We start from the raw sequence: 16,741 nt of genomic DNA, 5'->3' as shown, positions 1-16,741 counted from the left end.
TAAGACAGTTATGTTTAGGTGATCAGAAATGTAAAAACGATGCTTTGATATTGAAAAAGTGACTCCGAAATTGAAGTTAATTTATGTTATTAGCAAAGCAAACTGATCTAAAACAAATGAAGTCTAGCACCTTCATCTAAAAGAAAAAAATATCTTTTGCAATGCCATGAATGGAGTGTGCATAATTTTCTCTACGAAACCGAAGCGTAGACATTCGAATACAACACCTTGCATTCAAAGTCAAAGTCAAAATATCTTTATTCAATTTAGGCTATAACAAGCACATATGAATGTCAAAAAATCTACCACCGGTTCGGTTCTCTGTTGAGAAGAATCCTGCATGAAACTCAACGAGGTATATTTTTGGTGTATCACTACGGATCCCTAAATAAATACATGTTTTTACGATATACATGCCATTTCATTTTGGTCTTAGGTACAACGTAAAGGTTTTTATTTAGTAACTAGCCTGTTACCCGCGACTCCGTCCGCGTACAATTCTTTTTCGCTATCCCGCGGGAACTATGCAATTTAACGGGATAAAAACTATCCTATGTCCTTCCCCGGTACTCAAACTATCTGTATACTGAATTTCATTTAAATCGGTTCAACAGCGCTGCTATCAGCGCTGTGACAGCAATGTCGCAGCACATGCTGAGTCGGCGCCTTTTCGCGGCTGTGCCGTGACAACTTAATTTAAATATGTAACAATTTGAATCGTTTGTTTATATAGAATTGTCATGGCATGTTTGTGAATAAAGTTTTTTATCTATCTATCTATCTATCAACAAATAAACAAATAAACAAACAAACAGACTTGCATTTATAATATTAGTAGGATAGGATAGGAAGTAGGATTTGATTTGAAAAATATACCGCACCGTTCTAATGTCTTCAGTAGGTATATGTTGTTCATAATCATAATTACACACACACAACACAAACATCACGCCTGTATGCCCAAATGGGGTAGGCCGAGTATTTCTCGCGTTTTTTTAAGGCTGCTATCTCAGCAGCCGCTCCCTCTATCCTTGAGGTGCGACCGAGGTGCGAAGAAGCAAAAGTACTGACGCACGTGGCATCCCAGAGCAAACACTTTCCCTTTTGCCAGGGCACTTGGGTGAAGCCATCAGGTCTTGCCATCTAATCGGCCAAGACCTGGAGGCTCCAACACGCAAGAGACGCCAGCTGACACCAGAACTCGGCGGACGATATCATTTAGGGCGTGATGGCACGGAAATCTCCCCGCACAGCGGCAACAACTCAAAGTGTGGTGCTCGTTGCTCTCCACCATCGTGCCGCAGAATCGCTGATGCATACATGAGGTTCACAAACATCGCAGCCCAGGCGGAGCGCCACAGCCACCCGCAAAGAGTCGTCACCAAGGAGTGTTCCCATATGTGGGGATGGAAGCGCGTGCAGCCACGCACCAGACTCTGGCTTAGATACGGCATTAAGCCTCCCCTTATCCACACCCACAGCTCTCTCCAACAGACCATCAAAAACTCGCTTACTCCCACATCGTCCCCCGAACGCTGTAGGTGTATATCCTCTCAGGCTCCGGGGAACCCGGGTTGAGAGCCAACCAGACTGTCCGAGTATCAGAAGTATAAGGTAAATGAAAGAAAAAATGACAGTTACAAGGTCCACGACCCCATGCAGCCGCCGATGCCAGGAAGGCCGGCAGGCTAACGTCCCGCGCGCGCCGTATGCCCAAACCACCGTTTCGAACGTGCAGAGAAGCGAGATCTCACTGGTCAGACATTAAATAAACACTCGACCATCTCCCTCAACACCGAGTCACACGCTCGCACTCACTGTGACACGAGATTTTTATGAATTAGATTTATTTCTATATTTAGTTTAAAGTTTACCTATTTAAATAGGTATATTATCCTGAAAAATACTGTTTAACTGCCTACCAAAAAGAAAGAACTTCGAGCAAAGTTCGGGCGAACAAGTACATACTAATCTCTAAAAAATTTCAAAATAGACACGCCGGCTGCGCAACTATACACACCCATCTTCCGATCCAAAACTATCTTTTGTCTGGATAGCGTGAAACGGAAGTTATTTACGAACCAAATCGATTCGCTCGCGATCAAACCAAAATAGTCTAAAGACTGCATCCCCCGAGCGGAACTTAAAAGACATGCAAAAGGATCGTGTAAAAAAAGTAGTTCACTACACAATGGGATCGGAGCATCTGTCCGACGTTTTTGTGCGCAGATGGTCTTTACGAAAAAAGTCTTTACCTGCCATCCTGTACTTGGCAGTACTCGCTCATTGTTGCTTGCGTGATTGTGAGATGTACGGTGGCGACGCTGCGAGGGGATAAGGGATATTCTCGTGGGATCGTTTTGGTTTGGTTCAGACACGCGGACAGTCTGGTGCTTGGGTTAGGAAATGAGCAAGCCACTAAGTTGCGGTGCTTGACGATTTAACTGATGGTGAAAGAAAGAATGAAAGAAAGAAAGAACGAAAGAAAGATTTATTTTGGCTCCATAAGTACCACCACCTTACAATAACAAAATAGATAAGACTAACACTAGCACAAAAACTAAGTTAAGTTAGTTAGTTATGCTGTCTAGTTTCATGAAACGTTAACTTTAATAATCTGAACTGTTAAAGGACAACTAAGTGCACGTATTATCTTCACCTAATCAACTTGGAAAAATTAAAAGCCCCCGACATTGTCATATCATCTCAAATAAAAACCCCGCCTTAATCGATCCATCAGTTTGAGAGCTACGAGGCTACAGACTGACCGACATTGGAGTCAAATATATAAAACCCCTCTTTTGCGTCGGGGGTTAATAAACTGCTCAAAAGTACTATTATCCATGCGACTGTTGAACCCTAGAGTGTCGCTCCTAATTACGTCTTGTCCATTGTCCATTTTGCGCCCTGTTCTAGTATACCCGTACTTATCAAATTCAATACTGGTTTAAGTTTAAAGAAAAAAACTTAAAATAAAATTATTAAAATGGAATCAGGCGTTACTTTGCGGAGGTCCATACTTTTAGTTCATTAAATAACAAATTGTCGAATAACATTTGGCCAATTTTTATATTGCAAAGTTTGACTTCAATTTGATTTGTGCAAGCGAGCGAAGCGAGCCAGCAAGACGGTTCGGACCAGAAGCTACTTGGATAGTTTAGATTCAGAAGGCTAAGGCGGCAGCGAATGGTGTACGGGTGGTGGAGGTGATAGATGGGTTTGTGTGTGTTCTTACAGTGTGGAGGTGGAGGAACTGCATGAACACGCATATTTTGCATAAACTTAACTATCTTAAGGTCGCGGGTGAGCAAAGAAATTCTTTTAGTTCAGGGTAATTGTTTACTTGGTTTCAAAATCAAATCATAATCAAAACGTTTATTCTGCAAGTACAGTCGAGTTCATAAATTTGTAAGCAAAAATTTGATCAAAAATATCTGAACACGACTCTATTGTTAACGGCGTAGAAGCGTTTTCAGATATTTTTGATTAGAATTTTTGCTTACAAATTTATGAACTCGACTGTAGGAGCTCTTTGCTCTTTTACATGACACTCTTTCAAACTACCAGTGTTTTCGGAAAGACCATCATTTCCAATGAATCGTCATTGATCGCGCCGCAAAAAAACTTGCCAGAAAGTCATTTATTTAGTTGTTTCTTGATTTATATCACAAATTCAGAGCCAAATAAATCTTAAAAATCTATTCACATGGATTCCTTACAATTTGTACGGTGCTCAATCATCCCCACAACGCGGACACCCTACATTATACTAAACATACAATACGAAGATCAACATAGAACTTTTAGTTAAAATTGCATTCTTCAAACTGTCTCCCAAAAGGACGACAGCTCAGCATCCATTCATACAGAGTTATAGCGTGAAGATGTACGTTATTGTTTTTTTCGACACCCCGTGCATTGGGCGATGTTATTGTAAGAAACTAGTTCGGTGTTTTTAGTTCTGAATTAAATGTTTTCGCCTCTTTTGCCTCGTGCAAAGTAACGCAATGGAGAGAAAATTATAAGTTGAGCGGTGACACTCTTTCCCGGCCCGGATAATACCGACATGGAAATACCGACCCTGTTTTTTGTGTAGACGCCCATAGAAACTGACATTAGCTTCTATGGGAAAAACAGGGTCGGTATTTCTATATCGGTATTATCCGGGTCGGGAAAGAGTGTCACCCAAGCAATCGGCTCATTCTCGCAATGGAATTACAGACACACCAAAATACGTACATATATCGAAACAGAGCTAAACGTTGGTGAAATAATTTTAATTTGGAAAAGCTCAAAACACAAGTAAAGAATTTATGTGTTTTTATTATACTTTTTTTGTACTGACTTGTGGTGTGCAATAAAGAATATTTGTATTGTATTGTATTGTATTGTAAAGAAAAAAGTCCGTTAATTACTTATCATCATCATTATATCATCAGCGGTAGAATGTCCACTGTCAGACATAGAAATAGGCCTCCCCCATAGACCTCCAGTTGCTTCGGTTGGAAGCGGCCTGCATCCATCGTGAACCCGCGGCTTAACCAAATAATTACTGATCCACAAAAAAAATACTTTTTCACTTCTCATGCTCGTAAAGTTCTAGTTTATGCTGGATCTGATCGACATAAAATGATTTTTTATGCTCTAGTGCATAAAATAAAATCTTCGTCTAAGACCAACTTAAGACCAATGTAATACGGTGTCAACAGCCACAAAAAAAAGTTTCTACATATTTTTAAATAATTTTTAATTCATATAAAAGTAAAAATCAACCAAAGCGACAAAAATTAATCAGTAAAATAAGAAAAATAGAATTAAGTAATACAATAATGCATAATAAGTTAAATATACATAGAAAGTGAATTATTGTTTGTTTCCACTGATGCTATTTCATTTCCTCGCAATCTAAGTGAAAAGTAGAGTGTAAAACTCGAGCAATAAACCCATTTTCCCCTCGACGTATCTATCCACCCTCGCCGTACCGGCTCGGGTGGCTATATGAACGTCTTGGTAAAATGGCTCTTGTTGTACAATCTACTATTCTCAAACATCCTAGGAAATGTCGTCCTTATCTTCGTGATCATAGAATGCCAAGGAGGTAGGTACGTCTTTGTATAGCACTTTTGAAGATTCGTTCTAATTTCAAATCAGAGGATAGTAATGGAATTTCATACAACATTGCCGGCCAAGGCCAGCATAAACATTGTCGGTCAAGGCCAGCAAAGACATTGTCTTTTGTTTCAGTGAGTTTTTGTTTAATTAATTGACTATCTATGGCATACTGCCAATTAAAAAAAACATAGTTCGCGTATGTGTATTTCCTTTTTTATTTCTTATTTAACTAGATTATTTAATTAGATTCAATTAAATATAAACAAAGATTAACATTTATTGTTAATAATTAATTTAAATAACCAATAACTAAGGTATCGCCATTTTTTAATAAATAAAATCATCACAGGATTAGGTGGCAAAAACATTAACCCGAACACTTCACAAAAATAGTTGAAAAAGAGTATTTTGGCGGGAATAGAAAATAAAAACAAATACATATACGGTTTATACCTAAAACGAGTGGTTTTTAATTAAAATAACTGTTTTTGTTTTCGATATGAGTTCATCATCAAGTGACATGGTATTATGTCCTTGGATTTATATGAGAAAAGCAAAAGCACTATACTTACAAGCCTCGTCCGCGAACAGGGATTGTCGGCCTCGTATCTCTAGATATGGCCGGCAATCCCCTATTTCGCGGTCTCTGTAGTAATGTACTATTATTACTACGAAATACAAAGTATGTTTTTTTGGTTGGCTTTTAAATTTGTACCCTTTCAAGTCCGAATCGCATTTGGCTGCTTTTTCATACCACAAACCAGGTCATGACACTGTTAAATTATGATGTTAGGTACATTTAAACTTATCAACAAACAAGTAAGCGTCATGAAACGTCACCAAGCGAGCAGGAGTCGTCAGAAGTTTGCCGAATTCCGGCGACTTTGACCTCCGGAAGCGCTGTCGGGTCGTGCCACCGCGGCTTTAGCTCCGATACACACGATGCGATACACAAAATACTTACATCCACTCGTGACTAGGTGACGTCAGGGGCCATTCATTACGTGAGGATGATTTTGGCCATTTTTGACCCCATGCCCCATGTAGACGTAAGATTTCTCGGACCCTCACCTCCCCCTTCTTACGTAAAATTATATTAGGTTTAGAAAAGGATGAATGCGCTAAAACAGTTTTTTTTGTCTCGACGTTTTGTTCTCCATTGGATATTCCATTAATGTGCTAGATATCGCACATTTTGACCTATAAAAAGACTAAAGAATTACTTATACCTTCTCTCCCCTCGAAAAAAGGACAGTAGAAATTTTGAAAACCCTTCCGTAATTAATGAATGTCTTTTTACCCCAAAGGGGTCTTACCCTGCTGAGAATTCCTGCTGCTGGTGAGAACTTCACTTCCCATATTTTCATTTGTCATCATATAAGGTGTACCACAAAATATGTATATGCAGTAGGTTAGGTTAGTTTAATCACAATTCTGGAAAAAATATTGTTTCAATAATCAGTCACCTTAGCAAATGATACTTAATCATGGGATATGATAGGTACATTATTTGCAAATAATCCGAATTCAATGAAATAATTTACTTAACACTGTGATAATATTCTATGATGCGACTTAAATCATTGTTCAACAGACATGGATTCTAACTCCGCAACGTCAATTATGTTTTCAAGAATCTGAGAATTCGTTTTGATGCCCAATACAAATATAACTGAACAATGGGACGCTGAATATTTACACTACTATATATAATGTGATTTGGGCCAACAAACATTGTCTGCAAGCATTTACATAATATGACACTATAGTTTCGTGAAGGTCGAACTGACTGACTAACCAGACCTTCGAGCTATCGATGTGTGGTTAGAAAACCTACAAAAAATTGTCGGAGGCTAAATGTAGTTATTGGGAAATTTAAATGCCGATCTATTGATTCATTGGATTGAAGATTACGCAGGTAAGTTTTGCTATTTAGATACTTTAAATCAATTTGCATGACATCAACATCTATCAGCAAATTCTTCAGACCAGCTTCTTGGAATTCTTGGTCATGCACGCCACTAGTCGATGTGTTGGAATATCGGAAAATCCTACGATTTGGACTTTTGAATGAATTAAAAGAATTTCTTCGCTCACCCGCGAAAGTCGCGAAGGTCGCGGGTGAGCTGAGCATTGAGCAAAGAAATTATTTTAGTTAATTAATAGGACCTCCGAAAAGTAACGCCTGATTCAATAAATTATTTGGACTTTTGAGTAGTGTTTTTCAGTTTAAAAATAAAGCGAACAATTATTAGTGATAGGACACTGTTTATTTTAATATTATACGTGAGCGAACGGACACAATGGTGTGTTTTAAATTGTAAGTAGAACGAGGAACGGGAGGTCAAGGGTGTGTAGAACACAGTGAAAAACCATAAACCTATCTACGACAGCGGGAGATGTTAAGTAAGGTAATCGAGTCTCGTAGAATTGGTCTAAAATTCTTAACAAATAACTAACATAGTACCTACATCAACGTGTGTAAGTAATCATTTTGAATCTGAACCTGTAAATACAATCAAGAGCAATAAAAATGCTCCTGTGTCCTAATAGGACCCTTGCTCACATCACTACGGCTCGGCCACGTTGGCCCATTCATTGCTAAGCTAAAGACTATAAAAGTTTAAATAAACAAGTCGTTTAGTTCATGTTTTTCAGCTCCAAAATCAAGGTTGATTGGTACTAAGCAGACAGCAAGTTTCAAAGCACTCAAAGCACCGACAGCTCCCTGAGCTTTGCGAAGTTCGGTATCAAAGTTTCCTCGTAGCAATAGCCAGGTGGCGGGAAATTTGACAACATTTTGACTGAGTGTCTTGCTTGCTTCTTGACGGCGGGCGTTTGTTTTTACCCGACTGCGAAGAAGGAGGGTTATGTGTTTGACGCGTATGTATGTATGTATGTATGTCTATATTCCTATGTCCTCTTGTAACTACTCAACGGCTGAACCAATTTTGATAAATGATACGTCATTGGATTTGTCTTGATGACGCGAGTGACACTAGGTACATGAAATTCTTGAAAAATCAAAATGGCGGATTTTTGGCGCCAAATTGTAAGTATTCAATTAAGCGATAAGACCGCCTATTGTCTACCCTGAATCTAAGTGCTTATATTATAAGTTTGTTGTACTGCTTTATGGTGTGATAAAGAATATTTGTATTCAAACCTATCGAGTGGGGTATCAAATTAAAGCTAATAATTAGCCCATTCTAAATATATATAGTTTATAATCGTTTTAATATACCACTTTCACTGAAAAGTGTGAAATAAAATTTAAAAAAATCAAAAACCCGACTGCCTTAAAAAATACTAAAAAGAAGAAAACAAGTCCAGTGGGCTAGAACTTTGTTAAGTAGCTTACTTAAAGTTCAACACTCGGGATCCATTTAAATCGTGACGCTCAAAAATTCTTACCTAATGGGTCCCGACTGTTGAACTTTAAAGTTAGCTACTTAACAAAGTTCTAGCCCACTAGACTTGTTTTCTTCTTTTTAGTATTTTTTAAGGCAGTCGGGATTTGATTTTTTAAATTTATTATTATAAGCTCTTGTTGAACTTGGAATGTTCGTTTCTTCAAAGATATTTTAAGTTTCTACGACAACCGGAAGTACCGTATAGGTTTTGCGGTTAGAGCAATTTGTTTGGAAACACCTTTTTTAGGGTTCCATAGTCAACTTAACCCTTATAGTTTCGCCATATCTCTGTCCGTCCGCGGCTAAGCTCAGAGACCGTTAGTACTAGAAAGCTGTAATTTGGCATGAATATACATATCAGTCACGCCGACAGTGATAAAATAAAAAAGTTAAAAAAATTTTTTTGGTTACCTGCCTGCCATAGACGTAAAGGGGGTGTTTTTTTTTCTCAACTTACCCTATCTGTGGAGTATCGTTGGATAGGTCTTTTAAAAGCATTGGGGGGTTGTTAAGACGATTTTTCTATGCAGCGACCTGTTTGCAATATATTCTACTTGAAAGTGCAAATTTTCATTAAAATCGAGCGCCCCCCCCCTCTCTAAAATCTAAACTGTACAAGAAAAATTATAACGGCTAAGATTGCTTGAGAAATATAAGTAGTTTAAGAGTACCTAATAGCAGCCTAAGGTATAAAATATACCTAAACTTGGAAGATTCCGTACACAATTCGAAATCCTTAGAAAAATATTACTTGATTTTTTCGTACTGGCTACGGAACCCTATCTTGGGCGTGTCCGACATGCTCTTGATCGGTTTTTTAATGATTATCTTTTGATAGTGTTGGCGGACTTTAATTTTAGCTTATTACCTCCACGCGTTGCTGAGGAAAAGTGTTTTGACAGACAGACAACAAAGTTTTCTTTTTGAGGTACGCAACCCTAGATAACAGCCAATGCTGGATGTAGGTTTCCTCACAATGTGTCACAAAGATCATGACAAATTTCAAGTGTAGGTAGGTAATTTTGCACATCAATTCTGAAAAACTTAAAGTTGCGAACACGGATTCGAACCCGCCACGTGAGGTGAAACCACTAGTCCACTAAGCTATCACAACTTAAATTTATGAGTATATCCACGTAAATATGTATTTATTTATTTTTAAAGAATTTCACATTTTGACAGCTTTGAGGTGTTAAGCAATGATAAGCTGAGCCTTTTGTATACTTAGTACCTTTTGAAGTATAGTTATCACTTATCAGGCAGTATTGTGCATTTATCACCCGCCTGGCACCTTTTGCTTGCCTATGCGCAGGTAGTTACCCGATGAAAAAAAGTATTATTGCCTTTAAAAAAATACTAAGTATGTGGCTCACACTAATTATTGGATTACATTGGAGTACTCAAGTATTAATGTATCTGACAGGTGCGTCAGTTTCAGATAAATCCGATATTCCCAGTAAAAAGTTAAACAGCTGCTGGCACGTGGTGGCCTAGAGGTTTGAACTATGATCTATCAGTCAGAGGATCGTGGATTCAAATCTGGGCTCGCACTTGTGAGTTAGCGTTTATTGAATCGGGCGTCACTTTACAAAGGTCCACGTCAATGAACCATAAACAATTACTTTGCTCACCCGCGACCTTAATTTTAGCACCATTATCGAAGTCTATGCAACAAATGTGTGTTCGTGTAGTTCAGTGGTTCTTAACCGGTGGTCCGCGGACCACTGGTGGTCCCTGGAAGAACTCGAAGTGGTCCGCGAAGCCATCAACAACGAATTGGCAATACGACGCGCCAGTCAAGTAGCGGTCGCAACCGTTCATTCATTTACCATTTTAATTTTGCCGTATATTACCTTTAAACAGTTGGTGGTCCCTCGCAAGACAGAAAGTTTGTCAAATGGCCCCTCTTGACTAAAAGGTTAAGAACCGCTGGGCGCTGGTGTAGTTCCTTTACACTGTAAGAAATACAATACTGTTCATCCAATAGAATATCGACACAATTGCTATTTGTCAATTACATAAGAAAGTTATTGAAAGATATTAAAGCGTAAATTCAAAGTCTAAAACTTATGTTTTTGTAAATATGCCCTTATTCTATTGGATGAACGGACATTAGGTACACACCCAAATATCACCATCACCATACTACGCTGACACGTTTCCAATTCAATCTGAGTTCATCATCAGAGCATAGTGTGGTAGTTTGTGTAATTTGCGAGTGTTCTTTTAGTGTGGAAGTGGAGAAGCTGCATGAACATGCATTTGTTGCATAAACATAGCTTTCGTAAGGTCGCGGGTGAGCAAAGTAATTCTCTATAGTCCATTACATACTTATCACTAAAACACCAAGTGAACCAATGACTAATCAAGTAATCATAATCACGCGGCGATCTTCGTTTGTTTTCCTAATGGTTATCGGCTTTCGCGGAACCCGGCGCCGGCATTTGAACCCGCTTCCGCCGCGGCCGGCCGACCAAGTTGCCACTTAGTTATATATATGTGAAGCTTAGCTTATCAGTGTCAATACAATAAGCATGAATCGACCTGTGCTTACTTGTTACTTAACTTACACTAAGGTGCTCTCTTATCACCTACTAGCTGTTGCCCGCGGCATCGCCCCCTTTAGAGACTTTTTTTAATATTGTTTAACACAAACCGTATCCTGACAATAAAGAATACAGCAAAAAAAAATTATCTAATTCGGTGCCGTCGTTCGTAAGTTTTGCGCGTAGGTACTCGTACAACATGCATTTCGGCGATTTATTTTTAGGGTTCCGTAGTAGTCAACTAGGAACCCTTATAGTCTCGCCACGTCTGTCAGTCTGTCTGTCTGTCCGCGGCTAAGCTTAAGCTCAGAGACCGTTAGTACTAGAAAGTTGTAATTTGGCATGAATATACATATCAGTCACGACGACAGTAAAAAAAATTTTTTTTTTAGGGTGCTCGACGTACGTAGTGGTGTTTTTTTTTTTACTTCCACCCCATGTTGCAGGGTATTTTTGGATAGGTATTTGAAAATGAATACGGGTTTGCAACAACCATTTTTTAATAAAGTGAATATTTTCGGAGATATTCACTTCGAAAGTTCAAAAAAAATGTGTCCCCGTCTAACTTCCGAACCGCACGTCTAAAAAATATGAAAAAATCACGGAACTTAATCTTAGTTAAAATTTTCTAGGAAAATTGTTTTTAACTTAATCAGTTGAGCAGTTTTTGAGCTTTTGTAAAAAAAATTCTAAGGAAAAGTTAAGTTAAATATAATGACTCTGATAACTCACGTCTTAAATTATTATTATTATTTTTAGCCCGAAACATGTCGAGCTAAACTCGATTTAAGACGTGAGTTATCCGGGTCATTATATTTAATATGAGTGAGTCTCACGGTAGTTTCATGTTCAATAAGTTAAGGCAAGTTCGGGAACTACGGAACCCTACACTGAGGATGGCCCGACATGCTCTTGTCCGGTTTTATTTATATATAGATTAGTTACCTTATCTATACATACGTAGGTAAAATCCTCCTGACTCCTGGCTTTTTCTAACTGAAGATGAGCCGTAAGTTTTGTAATTTTGGTAAATAGTTACAGTTACAATACAATGACTATTGTACACCCGAAATAGTAAGCGATACAGAAAACAGGGACACAGAGAGAAAACTACAAGAATTACCTATATTTATTAACGTTTAAATTCTATTGAATAATTTGTACTTTATGTAGTACATTCGGCATTTATTCTCACATTCTATATGCCTACGCTAGGATTCCCTTAGATATAGTAGAGTTTATGCAGACCAAATATTTAACACTTGTAATAATTTATTTTTATTTTATGGTCAGTTGACCCCGGCCGCTGTGGTCGAAACATCGAGGTTATTTCAATAATTTAAATACCTACCTATTCGTGATTAAGTTATGAGTGAGAATAGCGAAAATTTCAAACTTGTAATAGGTATTTTTCGCGGTTTTATTTTTCAGTTGTACCTACGAGTACTTAAAATATGAAAAGCTGAATAAAATTGTACCTACATACTTACTAAACAACTTAATACTTAAATCTAACTAAAAAAAACTACTTAGGTATTTAGTTCAATTAAGAAAAAAACAATCACTAAATACATACTTAAGTGAACTTAAGTTAGATACTTGTACCTACTATTACTTATTCTGTGACTTCACGAAGGTATATTAAAAAGTAAAAACAAATAATAGGTATGTACATACCTATCTCATAAACATTATCTATGGCGTAGATTCTACGCAGTTATCTATAAATATTTTAAAGTCAATATATTTTTTACTTGAACATAAGAACCACCTTTCTGTTTAACGCCAACGTCAAGGCATTGTAAGGTGAGGTGTAATGTAAGGGTTGTAATGTAGTGGTGTTGTATTGCTAGGCGCTAATCACCTGGCCGGCGGCGGAGGGCGGGCGGAGGGCGGGCGGAAGCTGCGGCGGCCCGGGCGCCCCCGCGCGGCGCCTGCGTCGTGCGCGCGCCGGCCGGCGACTCAGTTCAGCGCCACACGCCGGCCCGCACGCACGCGCGTCTCCCATGCACCGCCGCGGCTAAACGATCGAACCCTAACTCACAAGTGACGAGAGGGCAACCTCTCACAAACCAGCAAGATAGCTTCTCAAGTGGAAATGCCGTCGAGCATCTTCGGCGGGCTCGTGGAGGACCAGCGCGCATTCGAGCTCGCGCTGGAACTGAGCCTGCTGAACCTGGGGGAGAGCCTGCCCACGGCGAACCCACTCGCTAGCCCGCTCGGCTTCGCGCCGCCGCCCGACGACCGCGCCAAGAAGTCCCAGAACATGACGGAGTGCGTCCCCGTGCCGTCGTCGGAGCACGTCGCCGAGATCGTCGGACGCCAAGGTACGAACAGCTGATGTCCGACGCCGGCCGGGCGCCACCCTTACGTAAGGGTGCACGTGCGTCCCGGCTTCTAGGTTATATTCGATCCATCCCCGCTGTGGAATTTTCGCAGGCACATGATAATTTCTCTACTTTGTAGGTAGCGTGTTTTTGTTTACCTACCACCCGCGCGCGCATGGCCCGCACCGCAGGCCGCCCGCCTGAATGTATAGATAGATTCGATGTTGAAAGTCGCTCACTTGTCTAGATTTGTGTCTACTACGTCTAATATTTATATTCAGTTGGTTTTCTGTGTACACTTAGTAGTAGAATTGTTAGTTTTGTTAAGTTGCGATTGCCAAGCTCCTAAGCTGACCACGTTTTCGAAGTGAGTTTTCAAGCAACGTAGGTACCTACCTACCATTTCATGGCATGTTTATTTTTTGTCGGCCGGCAGGTGCATACCTCGATGCTTCGCGTATCTTACCCACTAATTTTTCTCGAAAACTGAGTGGCAAAAAACGCCGATTTAATTAAAGACTACCCTTGGGCAAAAAATGGGGTCGGATGAGGGATGTTAGTTTTTTCTGGTGTAAATAATACCGACAAAGGCGAGGGTCGGATTCTTGAGAATTCTAAGTGTTGGTGAGATCGCATCTCGGGCTGCGTCGGTGGCTGCGCGGGCGCAGATCGGCGATCTCATGATTTGTTAGGATAGGTTCGCGTCGGACGAATCGCGTAGGCAGGAGTTTACTACGGGTCAGTGTTGGAACTTATAATTAACGTATACTTTGGACGCCACTCGAATTGAATACCGTTGTTAAAATTAAAACTTTACTGAAACAATTATTTTGATTTTACGAGCTTTTGAAATGACTTGCAATTGGGTCAAGTTCTAATGTTGACTACGTTAAAACTCAAACTACCTACATATTATTACATTTAACCACATTTAACACTACCTACCTAGTTACTTCGACTCGGATTTTTTTCTTACAGTTTGTAGGCAGATAACTATGAAAGATTGCCTACATTTGAAAACTGTCAGACTGTAACAGTATGCAGATCACAGACCCAGGCGAGGAATTCCTAACCCTTAATAATCTATTTGGATAATGAATGAGCGAAAACGCATTAATTTATTGCACACTATAATTTACCCGCGGCGCCACTCGCATACATACCTACCTACCATTTGGAGATTGAATTAAAGTTCTGGAAATCCGTAAAAAAAATCCCGTAAAAGTTCCCAAAAGTTACATCGAAATCTTTATTAGCGTGACACGTGTTTCTCATGTCTCTAAACCTAGCGGTTGAGGTTAAGGGATTTTATTCCGATCCCGTGGGAATTTCGGCAAGAAAAGTAGCCTATGTGTTATTCCAGAAATCCAGCTATTTGCATACCAAATTTCATCCAAATCCGTCCAGCCGTTTTAGTGTGAATTAGTAACAAACACACACGCTCAAACTTTCGCATTTATTATTAGTAGGAAGTAGGATTATACAATTAACAGTTCAGCTGCCTTCGCATGAAAGATTAGGTAACATACAAATTACGCATTTAGGTATAAATTAGTAGGTATGAATAGGATCACAAAATCTGACGCTTCTAACGTGTTTACCGTCTAGCCTACGCCGTTGAAATTAGTTTAAAAGGGCCAAGGTTCCTGTCTTACCAATGTTTCATAGTTCTGAACTTCTACCTAGCTTCCCTTGCTGCGAGTGTAGTGGGTTAGTGTAATTAAAGGGGGGTAGTTTAGTCCCAACATGTTTACCCACTCACCTTCCTATTACATTTATTTATGGCATAAATATGTTTTTGTTGACAATGTTAGGTAATTAATGACGAAGCTTGTTGTGGATATTGTTTGACGACCGGATAGACAAGTGGTTAGAGAATCTGACTATGAAGCTAGTGGTTCCGGGTTCGATCCCCGGCCGGGCAGATATTTGTGTGAATAATTACTAATGTTTGTTCTCGGGTCTTGGGTGTTTAATCCATACTAATATTATAAATGCGAAAGTGTTTGTGTTTGTATGTTTGTCCGTCTTTCACGTCGAAACGGAGCGACGGATCGACGTGATTTTTGGCATAGAGATAGTTTTTGGGCCAGAGGCCAGTGACAGGCTACTTTTGATCCCGGAAAAATGCACTTCTCGAGGGAACAGTGCGCGATAACCGAATTCCGCGCGGGCGAAGCCGTGGGCAAAAGCTAGTATGTATATAAGTATGTTTATCCATCTAAAAATTGTACCTGACGAAATCTGCGCTGTGGATGTGAACTCTAAGGCTGTTTTGCTAATAAATGGATGTTATCCTTAAATGAAAAAAAGTTAATTAGATTTATAAGTAGTTACCTATCTTAGTCGTTATACCTAGTTCCTCAAAAATATAATAAAATACGCTTGCTCTGTGTGTGAATGTACCTATCTTCTGTATCAACAGAATGCGCACATGTTTTGTTTGTATACCTATCTATCATGTGGTGGTGTAAATAACTATTACGAATCTCTAACTTTTGCAAAATGTGCGTCGTACATTCCTAAATATTCGGAAACATTCGGAAAATTCCTACCACAATACCATAGACAATACAGACTACTGATTAGTTAGTACATAATATAATAAATAAAATATACCTACTATGTAGCTTAAAAGCTGACTGGTAGAAAATGCTATCCAGCAGTAAGTTCGTCAACACCGATTGGGGTATGCAAAGGAATTTTCCGAACAACTTTACATAATATCTATATTTATGTAGTTGTTCGGAAAATTCCTTTGCAATGTTGAGATATGGTATAGTATGTATTGTATTATACGTATGTGAACTCTTTATTGTACAAAATAAGTAACAAACACAGTTGACAAACATTGAGATATATAGGTACGTACAAAGGCGAACTTATCCCTATAATAACGGATCTCTACCAGTCAACCTTTGAGTGGATACATAGTAGGTATACTGAATAATAATGTGATCGTACCTACCTGGGCTACCGGGCTTTGCTCGGGCTAAAACTCTATAATATATACAAGAATTGCTCGTTTAAAGGTATTACATAGTTAGATAGATTTGCACGTTACAAATGACAACGTATAGGTGAGAATTATTTATTTTAACTTCGTATAAGTACCTACCTTTTTGTTTGCTTTTGGTTTTGCGATTCTGACCCACTTTTAATGTTCAGATTGACTTGAAATTTGGTTCATGTAGGTTGTAGGCAGGCAGAGATTCGAGGACAGTAAAATATATACCTAAACTAGCAAACAATCTTATTGCTGCTTTTAAATACCTACCTTTTTTAATTAAATAAATAATTATTATAAATGGGCATGACCGTGACCGACCATTGGTCACAAAGC

The 16,741-nt window shown here is 39.1% G+C and overlaps 1 protein-coding gene across 1 annotated transcript in view; it reads left to right on the top strand.

The window, feature by feature from the left end:
* Positions 1-13,032: 13,032 nt before the first annotated feature.
* LOC141439586 (RNA-binding protein MEX3A) overlaps positions 13,033-16,741 on the top strand; it is a 60,316-nt gene continuing 56,607 nt past the window's right edge. The window contains exon 1 of the mRNA XM_074103879.1: positions 13,033-13,398. Coding sequence (XP_073959980.1) covers positions 13,170-13,398 — 229 coding nt within the window. The 5' untranslated portion in view covers positions 13,033-13,169. The remainder of the gene's footprint in view (positions 13,399-16,741) is intronic.

This window comes from Choristoneura fumiferana, chromosome 21, assembly GCF_025370935.1.
Source record: "Choristoneura fumiferana chromosome 21, NRCan_CFum_1, whole genome shotgun sequence".
Lineage (NCBI taxonomy): Eukaryota > Metazoa > Arthropoda > Insecta > Lepidoptera > Tortricidae > Choristoneura > Choristoneura fumiferana.
The sequence above is the reverse complement of the archived record's forward strand: the minus strand, read 5'-3'. Positions and strand labels throughout refer to the sequence as shown.